A 19762-nucleotide genomic window follows, 5' to 3' on the forward strand; every position below is an offset into this window, starting at 1 on the left:
TTTGGTAATACCGATTAAGTCCATAACTCGATGGTCACTTCGATTTTTGTTCTGCTTATTTCAAATTATATTCATTTCATTTTTAGTCCTCAAACTGGCTTTGAATAGTACTATTCACTAACTAAAAATGGTACTATTCAGAGCTCAGAAGTTCGGGACATTACATGCACATCAACTGTCTCAGCAACTAACAAGGCAAATGCAACTAGATCTGCATATCCATATCTCTGGAAGGGTATAATCTGTCTTCTCTCTCTACCAGTTGCAATGCTATATGGTTCCTGTTCCTATTGCTCAAGTGCATCCTCTTGTTGATCAAGATCTTGCACTTTATCCTCTGGTTCATTGGACTGAACTGCTGAAGTATCAATCTCAAGCTCCACTTGTTCTTTGACACCATGACCTGATTCTGCTATTGACTTCTCCCTCTAACTATCCAATGAAGCAGACTCATTAAATATCACATCCCTACTAATAATTAATCCTGGAGAATTTGGATCATTACATCATAACCTATAGCCTTTCACTCCAGATGCATACCTTAGAAATATGCATTTTCTTACCCTCGGCTCAAGCTTACCATCCCTCACATGAGCATAGGCAGGGCAACCAAACACTCTCAGCTGAGAGTAATTAGCACGTGAACCAGGCTAGATCTCAAAAGGAGTTTTACACTAAATAATTGTAGATGGAGATCTATTAACCAAGAAACAGGCTGTATTAAATACTTCAGCCCAAAAATCCTTTCCTAATACTAAATGTGAGAGCATGCTTCATGTGTTATGCAATACCATTCTATTGTGGTATCCTTGCATAAGTGCGATGTCTCACTATACCTTTATTGCTGCAGAATGTATCGAACTCACAATTGTAAAATTCCAACCCGTTATCAGTTCTAAGATGCTTAACCTTTTTTTTTTTTTTTGTCTGCTTCTTAATCATCATCTTCCACTTTACAAAGGTTAAAAATGCCTCATCTTTTGTTTTAAAAAAATACACCCACACCATCCGAGAGTAATCATCAATCAAAGTCATAAAGTACTTAGCACCACTCTTGGAATGGATTCTATTTGGACCTCATAGATCTGAGTGGATATAATCTACCATTCCTCTGATCTTGAGTACTGCCTTTTTATCGAACTTCACCCTAGTCTTTTTGCCAAATACACAATGTTCATAAAAGTTCATAGATTTTATTTTCTGCCCATCCAATAAATCCCACTTGCTCAACATAGATAATCTTCTTTCACTTATATGACCAAGGCGCACATGTCACAATTGAGTTTGATTCTGATTATTGCTTCTGAACTTCCCCTGCAGTTGTACTGCCCTACAGAAAATATAATCTTGAAACCACACTACTCTTTATGGGTACCATAGAGCCCTTGCACAGTTTTTATTGGCCTGTGCCTTCCACTATCATCACAAATCTCACTTTTTATCACAATCGGATCATAACACGAAGCTTTTGGGTTAGGTCAAAGTTTGGGTCCATGAAGACATATCTAAAATTCAAGCCATATAAAAAATAACAAAATAAGAAGAAAACGATGATGTGGAAAGGAAGTGAGACCTATAATTATAATAAAAATAATTTTTAATTAAATATTTAATGCCACATCAGCAAGATTTGATGGAGAAAGATGAAAAGTCATGGTTTGTTAACGAAGCGAAAACTAAGGGTACCACTTTATCACAAAGTTAACTACAGACCTTGAAGTAAAAAATGAGTAAAATCACAGGATACTTTTTGGTAATTTCCCCTATATATTTTGTATAATAAGAATTAGAGGTAAGAGAGGTATTTCGTATCCCCATCGCAGGGTTAAAGGGAGCCTATAGACCATTAGGGATTTACAATAAGGTTTACGTGTCACTCACTGATGAAGAATTCCAACAATAGTTTTTAATTTGTTTTTGGCTTTTTCCTTTCTCTTATTTTACATTTTGGTTTTAGGCCGCTATTTTATTTTGTTTTTGTTGGTTATTTGGTTTGCTTTCTTGTATTTACAACATTTTTGTCAAGGTGTTTTACAGATGTAGCTTGTCTTTGGTTGGGTTTATTAGTTTTTTTGGTTTTTTTATTTTATTGCCTTATTCTCCTTGGTCTAGTCCTAGCTTCTCTGGAGATGTGATACATGAAGAGCTGAATTCTTAACTACTGTTGAGCCCATCCTCATGGGCTTCAAGAGTAATTTTATATTTCCTAGAGTTAGTGCAAAACTCTTCTCATTTTAATGTTTTCCTAAAGTTAGTGCAAAACTCTTCTTGTTTCAATGTTAAATGAAAATTCTTTTTAAAAATTTATGAACTAAGAATGTAACCATAAAAGACAAGTGTTAAGCATATGTATAGTCCCCATTGCTAATGATCAAATGGTATTATCCATCTAGCTTAGACTTAGTTATTAAAAGTGGTTATCCAAAATAGGCTATTGTTTTTCTCTCAAAGGTTTCTTCTTCCTAAGTTATTTGTCCCTAGTTTTCTTAATTGATTTGAATTGTCCCTTGCCCTCCAGGGCAAGGGAAGGTTTCTTCTCCTCCCAAGGTATGGGTTTCCCTCCTTATCACAGGGTGAGACCATCTATAATATTGTGCTTGTAACACCCCTAATTGTATAGCCAGGTCTATTTTACTATTCTGGTGATCGGTGTTGGTCCGAACAATTAAGGGGATTAGAACCACACTTAAGACAACTAGATAAGCTATAAACACAAATAATTATTAATTGCCAATTAGTTAAGTATGAATAAGAAAAATAGAACGTAAGAAGTTAAACGAGCCGAGAGTCACAGCGATGGGTGACCTTCTCGGGAACGACTGCGAAGTCAATTTAAACTCAAATTTTGAACCATAAAATGTGACGTCGCGGTCCTTAGGACCATTATAAACACAGTGGAAAAGAGAAAATCACGAAAAGGAACTGTTAAGCCAGTCAAATAATTAAGTCAGGGAGCCGAAAGAAATATTGAATTATTTGCAAACCGGGATGAACTAGCGAGGGGCAATTTGGTCAGTTGACCCCAAGAGCTAACTCCTGACTTAACTGTCAAATAAAATAGAAGAAAATAAAATTTCGGAATCGAGAATTAAATTAAAGAACTAAGAGAAAAATAAATAAAAAAAAAGAAGAGAAAATGAAAAAGTGAAGATGGGTGACATCATGCATGATGCCATAAATCCCATAATTAATAATTTGATTAAATGGATTTTTGGGTCTTTCATAAGACAAAATAAATAAAAGAAAAGAAAAGAAAAAAAAAAGATTTCATTGTCTTCTTGCTTATCCCTTGCCGCCCTCACTCTCCCTCATTTCTCCATGGTTACACCTCCATTAAAGCTTGCACTCAAGCTTAAGTTTCTTCACTCAACCCTAATAGCTTCCATAAAAACCTCATTAGAGCTTGTTTTAGTCACTTGAGAAGAAGATTGAAAGAGGAAAGAAATACAAAAGATAAAGATTTGAAGGAATTGGAGTTCTAAGAAAGGTTAATAAGCAAACTTGATAAATTTAGTTTGATTTCTACATTTTTAGCTTGATTAACTTGTAAATAAACTTAAAATCCAAAGAAAAATTTGTTAAGGGACCATGACTGAAATTCGACCAGCATGTGTATGGGGGTTTTATTGCATGGTTTGATTGGTTTGAATGGGTATATGAACCTTAATTAGTTGAATGATTATAATTAAAGGCATTGAATTAGCTAAATACAAGGAAATTGTGAACTAGGTTGGACACTTAGGGTTTAGAGACAAAAATATGAGAAACTTGTAAATGATGTCTTTGACCTAATATGAAGTGAGAAATGGTCATTTGTGACCTAATGAAGAGTGTTAGAAGTGGTTGAATCAAAACCAAATTCGGATTGAGTGTGGTCATGCTGCTGGCAGCATGACCAAGTTACCTTTGAGAGACCAAAAATGAAAATTTAAAAGTCCAATTAGTATGAGACCAATTGGGAATGAAAATAGACACTAAATGACACAATTTTCATTTAGGAAGGATGCCCAAAAAATGACTAAAACCTAATGAACAAATTGACCAAACTTGGAAAATCTCAGTCTGCCCTGTACAAACTGACCAAATGAACAGTGTTTGTTCATTTAGCCATAACTTGAGCTAGGCAGGTCTAAATGACCTAAAATTTTGCCAATGGTTAGATGAGATATAGACCTAAAACTTTCATGAAGAACACAAACCCAAATTATGTCATTTGGCCACCCCAAGTTGGTGACCTAAAACTGCTAGAACCAAAATTGCCCAGAAAATCTGGGTTGAGTCCAATCCGGCAGCCATGGTTCAAATGGCTATAACTTGAGCTACAAAACTCCAATTGGAGTGATTCAAAAAGGAGAATAAACTTAAGGCAATAGGAAACATTTTCTATGAAGAAAGTTTTGCCAAATTCCAACAGAAAAGTGGCCAATGGAACAGTGCAACCTTAGACACCAAAACTAAAAATTTATCAAATTTGCCTAAAAGACTTAGAATTTGAATAAACAACCAAAACCAACAAATTTAGTGACCAAAATGTGGTATGTGGGTGAAGTTGGAATTCCCATACCTATTAAGCCTTAGAAAGTCAACAATTTAACTTGAATAGTGTAGAGAATAATAAACCCGAAACACAAAATTTAAAGAACGTCGAATTTAGCACATTAGAGCTAGGTAAAAGTGAAGTTAAATTTATTTTTGGATTTATGCTAAGTTATAGTACTGAAACACTGTAAAATTGTGTGTTTCAGTTGAAAAGAATACCGGGAAAGAACCCGAGGAACCGAGTCAAGGCCAAGAGGCGACTCGCTTGAGGTTTGTGCACAACGTATAAATTTTGTAAATTATCTTTGCATATTGCTTTGAATGATTTGAAATAGTGAATTGTGACATTATTTATTATGCTTTTGAATTAAATTGTTGAAAGTTATTGTGTATATTTGAAATGGCAATGTTTAGTAAATTGTTAAGATAAGTTTTGAAACCACAGTGTCATGACCATATATTTGAACACCTCACTAGCATGATTAGTGGGGGTAATCAGTTTCGAATTTTGATTCCTTCTCTGGAGAAGTGTTGAGGTGTGCCAGTAGAAGAGGATTTGAATGGATATCCATATATTTGAGCTAGCTAGCCTTGTGATGTGACTTCTCCTTAGCATCTGGCTATTGAGATTATATTTGTTTCGAATGGCATGATCTAACTGTGGGTTTTATGAAATGTGTTTAATACTTCGAAATGAAATTCTTTGGAATAAAATCTCATAATTCATGTTTTGTGTTTAACTCGCATGGTCAGTTCAATTTTTGAATAAATGTGATTTAAATTCTACATAAAGATTCTTTTAGTATGTTGTGCACTACTGAGTCCTAGTACTCAGCGATAGCTTTTATTACTGTCGCAGATTTAGAGACTAGAGGAGCAGCAGACTGAGCTGTTGAGGTGTGAGGATCTATCAGCTTGAAGTCATCGGGTATAATTTATACCCTATCTATAAATATGTATTTCGATGTATGTATTGCACATAAATGTATGGACATGTAAAAATGGGTCTTGAGCACCTTGTATAAAATTTGTATAAAGTTGTAATAAATTTTAGTTGAATTTCTCTTAATGTAAATTTTGTAATGATGTATATAAATTGTTTTGTCCTTAATGAAATATGAATGGAACTATTTTATTTAATTTGAATGAAATGGATTACTAGTATTTTGATGATCATTGGATAGTGGATTTGAAATTTGAAAGTTGATAAATGTGTTGAGAAATTGGTTGAGATTGAGTATGAATTTGAAGCAGTGGTTGAAAAATTATTGGAAGTGCCTTTTTTTCAGGTATTTGAAGAACTGTTTTCTCAAAATACAAACAGAACTCTGGAAAAATTTTTATAAAATTTGCGAAAAAATAAAATGGACCAAAAATATTAACTAGTTTTAAGTTTAATTAAATGTTTTAAATACCTATTAGAAAATGCTCACCACTTATCAAAAATAAGAAAATTGTTTTAAAATCCCTTGTAGGGTACTTAATGAGTTATCGGTAGGTGAAGTTTGGTAGTTCATTAGGTATTCTACGGGATCATGTTATGCCTTACAGAGGGATAAGGTGTGACATATTTTAGTGGTATCAGAGCAAATTTTTGAAATATGTTTTAACGTGAGAATTTGTGTCTTTTCTTTGTTAAGTACAACTGCTCAATGTCCATATTTGTTACATACAGTGCATTACATCATAAATATGAACTAACGGAGGGAAATCTTCATGTGTTACTTGTTTAAGAGATACCCTAGCTTCATACTGAAATGGAAGAAGGGGATCGCTCAGTTGAGCAATCTATTGAAGCTGAGGCACAAGGAGAAGCCCCAGCTCTACAGAATGTTAGTGGATCAGTAGCACCAGCCCCACAAATGCCGCGATTTCTGCCTGATTCGCTGAGATGGCTGCAATGTTTCAACAAATAGCTGGGGGTATGCCTGCTCAAGCTCCACCCCAGACACCTGTGGTACAACCACAACCTCCAGCCAGACAGTATGATAAATTACTGAAGTATGGGGCTGTAGAATTTAAGGGTACAGTGGACCCTTTAGAGGCGGAGCAATGGCTTGAAAGAATGGACAGAGTATTTAAGAAGCTGCACTGCCAAGATGAACTGAAGTTTGAATACTCTGTGTCTCTACTGCAAGGGGATGCATATGATTGGTGGAAGACCATCCCCCACAGCTTGGCTGAACCACCAGTACTGACCTGGGATGACTTTATCAGAGAATTCAGATAGAAATACATCCCAGATGCATATGTAGATCAGAAATTGCAAGAATTTTTGAGTTTGAAACAAGGGAACCGATCAGTGGCAGAGTATGAGAGGGAGCTCTCCCGCTTAAGTCATTATGCCGGGAGTCTCCTTTCTACCAGCAAGGCAAGATGCAAGAGATTTGAGACTGATTTGAAGCCTAATTTGAGAATGCAAGTTGTGGGATTTAGACACAGCAATTTTTCAGAACTTATGTCTCATGCACTTGAGCTAGAGAGAATTGAATCAAAAGCAACCCTAGTAAAAGAAAAATTAGAGAAAGCTGAGAAATCAGAGAAAGACAAGGGGGAAAAGTCAGTAGAGCCAAGTTCTGGTGGTACCTCTGGAAAGAAGAAGAAATTTAGTGGACCTAGCAAGGGTCGAGGTGGAAGATTTGGTAGGGGCAGATTTTCTGGACAGAGAACCCCTAGGTCTGGTCAGCAGTCGAGCAGGGGTTCACATTCTGCCCGCCCCTGTGAGACTTGTGGCAAGATTCATGGGGGGGAATGCTATTGGGCCACTGGAGCCTACTTTAACTGTGGAGGCAAGGGCCATTTAGCAAGAGACTGCACTAGTGCTCCTAAATATGGTCCAGCTCCTACTACTGCTAAGGGATCTATTCAGAGTCCTGCTCCCAGAGGTTCACAGTCTGTTGGTAGAGGAAGAGGCAGAGGTAGAGGCACTGCTTCAGGCAGTCAGGGCACGGTTGGTCAATCAGCACAAGGGAGTGCTTCAGCCAGAGTCTACACAATGAGATAGCGAGAAGAGGCTGAGACTTCCGATGTGGTAGCTGGTACATTCTCTATCTCTAATCAAGATGTACTTGTGTTGTTTGATCCGGGTTCAACCCATTCATATGTTAGTGCTAGCATAGTCAGTTCACTTGCTGTTCCATGTGTCCAAATGAGTTTTGAACTGCTAGTAACTAGTCCGTTAGGACAAGAGGTCCGGGTCAACAGAATTTATAGAGACTATCCTTTGGTGATCCAAGGACATATTTTTCTGTCAGATTTGATTGAAATGCCCTTCAGAGAGTATGATATCATCTTGGGCATGGATTAGTTAGCCAGGCATCATGCCATGATTGACTGTAGACTGAAGACAGTCACTTTTGGTCTCCCTCTGTATGGTGATGTGGTAATACATGGGGAGAGGCATTTACTGCCATCAAACATCATTTCGGCTGCACTAGCCAGAAGGATGATCAGAAAGGGGTGTGAAGCATACTTGGCACATGTGATAGACACCCAAGTGGGGAGTCTAGCATTGAGGGACATCCCTATTGTATGTGACTTTCCAGATGTGTTTCCTGATGAATTGCCAGGATTACCTCTAGAAAGGGAAGTGCGGTTTGAAATTGATGTTGTGCTTGGTGTGGACCCAATCTCCATAACGCCATATAGAATGGCACCTGCAGAATTGAAAGAGTTGAAAGTACAATTGCAAGAGCTGCTTGACAAAGGCTTTATCCGCCCTAGTGTGTCACCTTGGGGAGCGCCAGTGTTGTTTGTTAAAAAGAAGGATGACACTCTCCGCTTGTGTATTGACTATCGGTAGTTGAATAAGGTGACAATAAAGAATAGATATCCATTGCCCCGCATTGATGACTTATTTGATCAGTTAAGGGGCGCAGCTGTGTTCTCCAAGATTGACCTGAGATCGGGTTATTATCAACTGAAAGTACAAGAGCAGAGTATTCCTAAAACTGTCTTCAGAACCCGCTATGGTCATTATGAGTTCTTGGTCATGCCATTCGGGTTAACTAATGCTCCGGCTGCTTTTATGGATCTGATGAACACTATCTTCAGACCATACCTCGACCAGTTTGTTGTAGTATTCATTGATGATATATTGGTCTATTCGAGGAGTGCAGAAGAGCATGATAGATATCTGCAAATTGTACTGCAGACTTTGAGAGAGAAACAACTATATGCCAAATTATCGAAATGTGAATTTAGGCTGAAGGAAATATCTTTCTTGGGGCATGTAGTATCAGAAGAGGGCATCAAGAGAGATCCAAGTAAGATTGAAGCTATCCTTAATTGGAGGCCACCCAGAAATGTCACGGAGATTCGTAGTTTTCTGGGTTTAGCTGGATACTACCGTCGATTTGTGAAGGGATTTTCAATGTTGGCATCTCCATTGACCAAGCTGCTTAGGAAAGATGTGAAATTTCAGTGGACGGATAAATGCCAACAGAGTTTTGATGAGTTAAAGAGATGTTTGACTGAAGCTCCAGTCCTGACTTTACCTACTCTGGGTAAAGAATATACAGTTTACAGCGGCGCTTCTCACAATGGGTTAGGCTATGTGTTGATGCAAGATCGAAATGTCATTGCCTATGCATCACGCCAGCTAAAACCTCATGAGAGGAATTATCCGACACATGATTTAGAGCTTGTAGCTATAGTGTTTGCTCTTAAGATCTGGAGACACTATTTGTATGGGAAAAAGTGTTACATCTACACAGATCATAAGAGTTTGAAATATTTGGGCACCCAGAAAGAGCTGAATTTGAGACAGAGGAGATGGTTAGAGTTGATAAAAGACTATGATTGTCTGATAGACTATCAGCCAGGGAAAGCTAATATTGTGGCTGACGCCTTAAGTCGCAAGACTATGGCAAGTCTACGGATTACTCCTTTATCTTTGGTACATGAGTTAAGATCATTGCATGCCAGCTTAGAGATTAATGATGATGGGCAGACAGCAGTTGCATGGCATGTACAGCCAGTGTTGATTGATCAGATCAGAATGGCTGCTCAGAATGATCAGAAGTATCAGAAGCTATTGGAAGAAGTCAGGCAGGGCAAGAAACCAAAATTCTCAATCAGAGATGATGGTCTACTGCTACACTAGGGCAGAATGTGTGTTCCTAATGATATCGATTTGAGGCAAATCATTTTGAAGGAAGCACATGAGTCTCCTTTTGCCATGCACCCTGGTGGCACAAAAATGTATAGAGGACTAAAGGAGCATTACTGGTGGATGGGTATGAAAAGAGATGTGGCAGAGTTTATTTCCAAATGCCTAACTTATCAGCAAGTGAAGGCAGAGCATCAAGTACCCGCTGGGTTGTTACATCCACTACCAGTACCAGAGTGGAAATGGGAGAGAATAACAATGGATTTTGTGATGGGACTTCCGAGGACACAGAAGAGTCATGATGCAGTTTGGGTCATTGTTGATAGACTGACCAAGTCTGCTCATTTTCTGCCAGTCCGGATGGACTATAGTTTAGAAAGATTGGCCAGGTTGTACATTGATGAGATTGTGAAACTGCATGGAGTGCCAGTATCCATCGTATCAGACAGAGATCCTAGGTTCACTTCTAAATTCTGGGGTAGTCTTCAGAGAGCCCTAGGAACTAGATTGAACTTCAGTACTGCATTCCACCCACAGACAAATGGCCAGTCTGAGAGGGTAATTCAGATCTTGGAGGACATGCTACGGGCTTGTGTGATTGAATTTGAGGGCAGTTGGGATACACACTTGCCTTTGATTGAGTTTGCTTACAACAACAGCTACCAATCAAGCATTGGGATGCCTCCATATGAAGCTTTGTATGGCAGAAAATGTAGAACCCCGTTATGTTGGGATGACATGGGTGAAAGAAAGATTATTGGACCCGAAATTATTCAGCAAACTGAAGAAAAAATCAGGGCGATCAGAGATCGACTTAAGACTGCATCAGACCGTCAAAAGTCCTACATTGATTTGAAAAGAAGGGATATTGAGTATGCAGTGGGTGAGAAAGTTTTCCTCAAAGTTTCTCCTTGGAAGAGAATTATGAGATTCGGCAGAAAGGGGAAACTGAGTCCTCGTTTCATTAGGCCATATGAAGTTCTGGAAAGAGTGGGTCTTTTGGCACATCGTTTGGCACTACCTCCAGAATTAGAGAAGATACATAATGTCTTCCATGTGTCTATGTTGAGGAGGTATCGATCAGACCCATCTCATGTATTACCAGTAAAGGAAATTGAAGTGAATCCAGACCTCACATACGAGGAAGAACCCATAGAGATTCTGACTTATGAGGTGAAGCAGCTACGGAACAAGCAGATACCGTTGGTAAAAGTGCTGTGGAACCATCATTCGGGCCAGGAGGCTACTTGGGAACGAGAAGAGGACATGAGGAGACAGCACCCACAGCTGTTCAGAGATTGATACCAGGTAAAATTTCGAGATGAAATTTATTTTAAGAGGGGGAGAATTGTAACACCCCTATTTGTATAGCCTGGTATATTTCACTATTCTGGTGACCGGTGTCGGTCCGGACAATTAAGGGGATTAGAACCACACTTAAGACAACTAGATAAGCTATAAACACAAATAATTAGTAATTGCCAATTAGTTAAGTATGAATAAGAAAAACAGAACGTAAGAAGTTAAACGAGCCGAGAGTCACAGCGATGGGTGACCTTCTCAGGAACGACTGCGAAGTCAATTTAAACTCAAATTTCGAACCGTAAAATGTGACGCCGCGGTCCTTAGGACCATTATAAACACAGTGAAAAAGAGAAAATCATGAAAAGGAACTGTTAAGCCAGTCAAATAATTAGATCAGGGAGCCAGAAGAAATATTGAATTATTTGCAAACCGAGATGAACCAGCGAGGGGCAATTTGGTCAATTGACCCCGAGAGCTAACTCCTGACCTAACTATCAAATAAAATCAGAGAAAAGAAAATTTCGGAATCGAGAATTAAATTAAAGAACTAATAGAAAAATAAATAAAAAAAAAGAAGAGAAAATGAAAAAGTGAAGATGGGTGACATCATGCATGACATCATGCATGATGCCATAAATCCCATAATTAATAATTTGATTAAATGGATTTTTGGGTCTTTCATAAGACAAAATAAATAAAAGAAAAGAAAAGAAAAAAAAAAAGATTTCATTGTCTTCTTGCTTATCCCTTGCCGCCTTCACTCTCCCTCATTTCTCCATGGTTACACCTCCATTAAAGCTTGCACTCAAGCTTAAGTTTCTTCACTCAACCCTAATAGCTTCCATAAAAACCTCATTAGAGCTTGTTTTAGTCACTTGAGAAGAAGATTGAAATAGGAAAAAAATACAAAAGATAGAGATTTGAAGGAATTGGAGTTCTAAGAAAGGTTAGTAAGCAAACTTGATAAATTTAGTTTGATTTCTACATTTTTAGCTTGATTAAGTTGTAAATAAACTTAAAATCAAAAGAAAAATTTATTAAGGGACCATGACTGAAATTCGGCCAGCATGTGTATGGGGGTTTTATTGCATGGTTTGATTGGTTTGAATTGGTATATGAACCTTAATTAGTTGAATGATTATAATTAAAGGCATTGAATTAGCTAAATACAAGGAAATTGTGAACTAGGTTGGACACTTAGGGTTTAGAGACAAAAATGTGAGAAACTTGTAAATGATGTCTTTGACCTAATGTGAAGTGAGAAATGGTCATTTGTGACCTAATGAAGAGTGTTAGAAGTGGTTGAATCAAAACAAAATTCGGATTGAGTGTGGTCATGCTGCTGGCAGCATGACCAAGTTACCTTTGAGAGACCAAAAATGAAAATTTACAAGTCCAATTGGTATGAGACCAATTGGGAATGAAAATAGACACTAAATGACACAATTTTCATTTAGGAAGCATGCCCAAAAAGTGACTAAAACCTAATGAACAAATTGACCAAATTTGGAAAATCTCAGTCTGCCCTGTACAAACTCACCATTTGTTCATTTGGCCATAACTTGAGCTAGACAGGTCTAAATGACCTGAAATTTAACCAGTGGTTAGATGAGATATAGACCTAAAACTTTCATGAAGAACACAAACTCAAATTATGCCATTAACCAAGTCATTTGGCCACCCCAAGTTGGTGACCTAAAACTGCCAGAACCAAAATTGCCCAGAAAATCTGGGTTGAGTCCAATCCAGCAGCCATTATTCAAATGGCTATAACTTGAGCTACAAAACTCCAATTGGAGTTATTCAAAAAGGAGAATAAACTTAAGGCAATAGGGAACATTTTCTGTGAAGAAAGTTTTATCAAATTCCAACAGAAAAGTGACCAATGGAACAGTGCAACCTTAGACACCAAAACTGAAAATTTATCAAATTTGCCTAAAAGACTTAGAATTTGAATAAACAACCAAAACCAACAAATTTAGTGACCAAAATATGATATATGGGTGAAGTTGAAATTCCCATACCTATTAAACCTTAGAAAGTCAACAATTTGACTTGAATAGTATAGTGAATAGTAAACTCGAAACACAAAATTTAAAGAACGTCGAATTTAGCACATTAGAGTTAGGTAAAAGTGAAGTTAAATTTATTTTTGGATTTATGCTAAGTTATAGTACTGAAACACTGTAAAATTGTGTGTTTCAGTTGAAAAGAATACCGGGAAAGAACCCGAGGAACCGAGTCAAGGCCAAGAGGCGACTCGCTTGAGGTTTGTGCACAACGTATAAATTTTGTAAATTATCTTTGCATATTGCTTTGAATGATTTGAAATAGTGAATTGTGACATTATTTATTATGTTTTTGAATTAAATTGTTGAAAGTTATTGTGTATATTTGAAATGACAATGTTTAGTAAATTGTTAAGATAAGTTTTGAAACCACAGTGTCATGACCATATATTTGAACACCTCACTAGCATGATTAGTGGGGGTAATCAGTTTCGAATTTTGATTCCTTCTCTTGAGAAGTGTTAAGGTGTGCCAATATAAGAGGATTTGAATGGATATCCATATATTTGAGCTAGCTAGCCTTGTGATGTAACTTCTCCTTAGCATCTGGCTATTGAGATTATATTTGTTTTGAATGGCATGATCTAACTGTGGGTTTTATGAAATGTGTTTGATACTTCGAAATGAAATTGTTTGGAATAAAATCTCATAATTCATGTTTTGTGTTTAACTCGCATGCTCAGTTCAATTTTTGAATAAATGTGATTTAAATTCTGCATAAAGATTCTTTTAGTATGTTGTGCACCAATGAGTCCTAGTACTCAGCGATAGCTTTTATTGCTGTCGCAGATTTAGAGACTAGAGGAGCAGCAGACTGAGCTGCTGAGGTGTGAGGATCTATCAGCTTGAAGTCATCGGGTATAATTTATACCCTATCTGTAAATATGTATTTCGATGTATGTATTGCACATAAATGTATGGACATGTAAAAATGAGTCTTGAGCAGCTTGTATAAAATTTGTATAAAGTTGTAATAAATTTTAGTTGAATTTCTCTTAATGTAAATTTTGTAATGATGTATATAAATTATTTGGTCCTTAATGAAATATGAATGGAACTATTTTATTTAATTTGAATGAAATGGATTGCTAGTATTTTGATGATCATTGGATAGTGGATTTGAAATTTGAAAGTTGATAAATGTGTTGAGAAATTGGTTGAGATTGAGTATGAATTTGAAGCAGTGATTGAAAAATTATTGGAAGTGCCTTTTTTTCAGGTATTTGAAGAACTATTTTCTCAAAATACCAATGAAACTCTAGCAAAATTTTTATAAAATTTATAGAAAAATAAAATGGACCAAAAATATTAACTAGTTTTAAGTTTAATTAAATGTTTTAAATACCTATTAGAAAATACTCACCACTTATCAAAAATAAGAAAATTGTTTTAAAATCCCTTGTAGGGTACTTAATGAGTTATCGGTAGGTGAAGTTCGGTAGTTCATTAGGTATCCTACGGGATCATGTTATGCCTTACAGAGGGGTAAGGTGTGACAGTGCTAGCTTTTGTTTACAAGATAAGTGAATCGAAGAGGGTCCTTATGTTGTCCTGCAGTATGGTTGTTGGTTAAAGGAAACATGGTTGACATGGCTCTGTTCTTCATGGTGACATTTGTTTTTAGTTTCGATGGATGAGCAGGCGATTGACTTAGGCGTAGGTTAAAAGGCAACTCCAAGGACTTAAAGGTGGCGTTTGAAAGTTTGTTGCTGGTTTTTCCATGGCTAAAATGCCATGACCTCTGCCTTCCTCTCTCCTCTGTTGATGGTTAGTTTTCAACTTGTTATTCTACTAAAGGCGATGACTCTTTCTTTAATTGATGTATACTTCTTTCATGTTGTTAGTAGATCCTGCTAAAACTAGCAAGGATTTGATAGAAGAACTCCTTTCTCTAATCTCCGACATCCCATTCCAATGAATCTGGTCGGTGGCGGCATTGCATAAAGATGGGGCTCTCAATTTGGGTCCCATAGGTTTCAAGGTTAGGATTTGGCTAGTTTGGGTCCTAAGCTCTAACGGTGGGCTTGGTTTGGGTTGGGTATTCTTTGTTATCAAGTTTTAGGCCTTATTTGCTATACATTACCCTTTGAGCTTTTATGCAATGGACTTGCAGTGAAAAAACAAATTGTTAAAAGTAGTTAAACAAAATAATGAGCCAACAAGATAGTTTTTCTTTAAAGAAATTCTTACCTGAACCTAGTCTACTATAGACTCAATACATAAACATGTGAGACTCATATATTTAATAATTGGATCACATCATACTTCTTGTGTTTTGGATGATGGACTAGATCTAAACACATTGAAATGGATTGTCATCTTACAAAGTTCAACAAGGCTTAATCAAGTTGCCACCTATTCTTCCCACTACTCAACTGGCTGATATTCACATAAAGCCTTTAAGTGTTGCTTCATTTCATGCCATTCTACTTAACGTGGGAATGATCAATATTCATTCTCCAGCTCGCGAGGGGTCTTATCACAAAATAAAGAGAATGGTTGAATTGTAATTTACTTATTTATGTAGTTATTATTTATGTAGTTAGTTTGTTGAGAAGTTAATTTTTAGTTTGTTGCTTTTCCCACTAGCTACATTAGGTGTTTCTTCCTTAGTATAACAACCATTCATTCAAAGATGAATACAACTTTTTAGTCTTCATTTTCATTCACAAATTATATAAATATATATATAACTAAGAAAATTAAAAATTAGAGACGAAACAGTTAGCTATACATAATTAAAAAAAAAAAAAAAAGTCTCTAACCGTCCCTTAAAATAAAGAGGAATTTTTGCCCCTTTTCTTTATTCCTCCCATAATAAATTTAAAGAAAAAATATATATATTAAGAGACATTTTCATTATGCTTCTCAAAATTTTTAATTAGGCACTACTAAAAATTGTCTCTATTTGTATCTGTTTGAAGACATTTTATAAAAACATCTCTAATAAGGCGTATATCCCACATTCCTTTTTTTAGAGCGGGTCAATAACCATCGATGTTATTTTGAAACCACCAACGTAAGTTTATTGTGCCATGACATTTGTCTTCGAAAATACTAGTCTACCTAGCATCTTCTGTTTTCCCTGCAAGTACACTTATACGATGTGACATCTTTGAAAAATATCAATTTGATTAGTCGTTCAGCTTTAATATCTCAAGCGCATGCCATGGAAAATGCTTTTTTAGTTGACATTTTCTTATTTAACGATTTTCCTTAGAAACTGCTTTGTAATTGACATTTCAATTTTGCATTATTTTATTAATTTTTTTTGCTTTTTACTAATCTTATAATATTTTTAATTAAAAACAATCTACTCGAAAAAAATTGAGAACACTTGAAATTTTCCTTCGTAATATGAAATGGTGCATAATACATCAGAGTTTGCATGTCATGACAAATTTTTATTACGCTAATCTATAGCAGACTTACAAACTCAGTCTGCCTAAGAACTTACAAATTGTCCCCATGTTTTTTCACGTACGACGCCCGCTCAGCTCTTCAACCAAAGCGTTGAAATCAGAGTAAGAGGATCCACCTTCTTCAACAGCTTGTCTTGCCATCGCTCCTAACTTCTTTGATCTGCTTCTCATTTCCTCTGCTTCTTGACCCACCATAATTCGAGTGATTGCTTTCTCTATAGCTTTGCTTTCAACATGATCTCCATGCCATTTAACCCATTCCTTAGCGCCAACACCAATCCCAATCTTCAAAACCTCTATCACCAACTTCTCATTGTAAAATTGCTCAGCAGATACAGGCCATGTCACCATTGGCTTTCCTGCAGTTATACCTTCAAGTGTAGAATTCCATCCGCAATGTGTCACAAATCCTCCAATGGCCTCATGATCAAGAATCAACACTTGTGGTGCCCATCCTCTTATAATGAGACCCTTCCCTTCCATTCTTTCCTCAAATCCTTCAGGTAACCACTGTTCTTCATCTTCTTGATTGTTCTTCTCTCTCCTCACTACCCAAATGAATTGCTGCCTGGAAGCTTCAAGAGCTATTGCAATCTCCATAAGCTGAGAGGCAGTGAAGTTGGCCACACTTCCAAAACATATGTAAATAACAGAATTGGGTTTCTTGGAATCAAGCCATTTCGAACACTCATGCTCACCAATCGACGATTCTTTTCCTCTTTGTGCTTTATCTTCAATTCCCCTGTTGCATAGCGAAACTGGGCCAATATGCCATGCCCTTCTGCCCAAGACCTTCCTGTAATAATCAGCATAAGCAGGTTCTAGCTCATAGAAACTGTTGACAAGAACCCCAAAACTCTTTGATTCTGATTCTATGGATGCTTTCACCAACTTGGTAAGGTCAGTTTCATCCTCTTGTCTCTCAGTTTCCGGGAGTTGCTTTCTTGTCAACTTTATCTCGCCAGGAAGATAAGGCACAAGAAAGGGTTCTGAATCTGAGGAGACTTTCTTGTGTGGCTGGTATTGGTTGATACAATCTCGGGTGCATAAGGAAAAGAAACTAGTTCCATGAAACACTAATCTTGGGATTCCAAATTTGGCAGCTGCATCAGTAGCCCACGGAAAGAACATATCAGCAACAAGGCAATCGGGGTGGCATTCTTGGAGGAGCTTTTCAAGAGGTTCTTGGAGCATGGATGTGGCCTGCAAAAAATTTTTGATCAAGTGAATTCCACCATTCTCATGGGGAGTGATGGAATCCACGTTTTCACATCCTTCTGGTAGTCCAGCCTCCACTGAAGGGAACTTCAGGATACGAAGATCAACATTTATACCGAAATTTTTGTTTCTTTCGATTGTTTTGGAGAAGAGAAGTGAATTGAGAGGAGTGGTGATAATAGTAGTCTTTAGGCCTCGCGAAGCAAATAGCTTGGCCATATCTACTGTTGGAATCATATGGCCATGAGCCATGAAGGGAAAGAAAAAAATGTGCAGCTGATGACCCAAACTACCCATTTGAGCAATTGATGGATTAAGACTTCGTGCTAACAGAAAGAAGAAAAACAGTGACTGATGAAGAAATGATAAGCTTTGTTTAGCTTTGTTTTTCTATGCTTAGAAGTGTGACCAAATGATGTTATATATATATATAGACCCATGTTGATTTTAGAAGACAATTTTGAATTGATTTTCTGCAGTTTAAGAGAAGTTTCCTGCCTGAACTGACTACTTGCAAGTTGTTATTGTATTTGTCATGATTACTCTGCTATGATAATCGGAAATTCCGGAGTACAAGGACAGGAAAATAAAAAAAAGTTGACTGACCTGTATATAATTATGGTTGGAAATTTAATTCTGATTACATCATCACTTGCGTCACAACATGGCAGGACGCAGTAAAGACGTGCTCCACCAAATTTCTACAAGAGCCGAGAAAATGGAAGAAGTCTTTGTTTGTTGGCGAAAGGTTCTTCTAAATCCTTCAGAAATAGGATAAATTTTTAGTCTACTTGAAGTCCTTAAATTTTTTAAGATGATTCAATAAAATTCAGAACTTAACACAGTACATCTATTTCTAGAATTATATTTTTGGTATAGATTTTAGTGTACCAAATATTCATAAGATTTCAATTATTCTAAGAATCATAAGATATGACTTTCATTTAATTATGATAAAAAGAGTATATGCGTATTTTTAGAGTATCTAATAAAACCTCCTTAAAAAGCAGTTGAGTTGTATAGACATTTAAGTCCACTGAGTAAATAAATTTAGTTTTAAAACTTTAATGATTAAATTTATTAATTTATGTTGATAAATTAATAAAATACTTTTATAAAATTTATAAAATAAATAAAATATTATTAAAATTTTAAAATATTTAAATTTAAATTTACAAAAAAAATTAAAATTCCTTTATTTCAATCAAATATGAAAAGAATTCAATTTTTTTTTTCTTTCCTCATTAATCAAACATTAAATTTTAACCTCAAAATCTCTTTTAAAAATATTTTGAAGTATCATTACTAAAATTATTGATAATATTCTTAATTAACAAAAGCAACAACAATATATTGAAATTTAAATTATAAAAAATTCTTAATAAGTAACCACCAATAAAAATGACCACCTCTGATATCACCCTCCTAGAATGAAGTCAGAAAGTTAGAGATATTTCCAGCATGGATAGTCAAAGCAAGAAATACTTTCAAACATGACAAACCTAAACAGAGACTCAAACGAGCCGAACATGAAGAAAGGACCGAACAATAGCTTTGTTCGCCCAAACAATAGTTTTGTTGTAACATAATCCCGGTAGCAATTCCGCACAGTCTACTGTTTCGGTGACCGGTGTCGGTCCGGACAGCTAGAACTTCTGGAAAAAAAATATTTAAACTAAAGTGAAGAACCATAATTAACTCAAATATTAATAAGAAAAATTTAGTAAAAATTTTAAAAATAAAATACAACCAAGTTAAATGAGCCGGTGCCCAAGCGAAGGGTAACCAGAGGGAAGTTACGGTTCTCGCAACGAGGAGCCCTAGACCCGAGGAAAAATTCATAAAATAATTATTGGGACTCCAGAGAAGGGTCATTGAGGTTCCTATGGCATTAGAATGCCAAGAAAATATTTAGAAAAAAATTTCAATCGGTATAGACAATTTTGACCCGTTAAGCCAAACGGAGGGCATTTTGGTCATTTCGCTTTCAGAGGTGATTTTTGGCCGACTTGTCCAGTTAAGTAAATAATTATTATGACATAAAATATGAATTAATATTGATAAAAAATTAATTGAAAGTGAGTAGAGAAGAAGAGAAA

The 19762-nt window shown here is 36.3% G+C and overlaps 1 protein-coding gene across 1 annotated transcript; it reads right to left on the bottom strand.

Annotated features, from left to right (window-relative positions):
- Window positions 1-16350: 16350 nt before the first annotated feature.
- On the bottom strand, window positions 16351-18163 carry LOC110667876 (scopoletin glucosyltransferase). The gene has a single exon (XM_021828840.2). It carries the CDS (start codon window positions 17958-17960, stop codon window positions 16500-16502), a length of 1461 nt encoding a protein of 486 aa, XP_021684532.2. The 5' UTR covers window positions 17961-18163; the 3' UTR covers window positions 16351-16499.
- Window positions 18164-19762: the final 1599 nt, after the last annotated feature.

Source organism: Hevea brasiliensis, chromosome 14 (genome assembly GCF_030052815.1).
Source record: "Hevea brasiliensis isolate MT/VB/25A 57/8 chromosome 14, ASM3005281v1, whole genome shotgun sequence".
Taxonomy (NCBI): domain Eukaryota; kingdom Viridiplantae; phylum Streptophyta; class Magnoliopsida; order Malpighiales; family Euphorbiaceae; genus Hevea; species Hevea brasiliensis.

Coding starts and splice junctions, on each gene's coding strand:
- LOC110667876 (XM_021828840.2), bottom strand. CDS start 17,960: ATGGGTAGTTTGGGTCATCAGCTGCACATTTTTTTCTTTCCCTTCATG.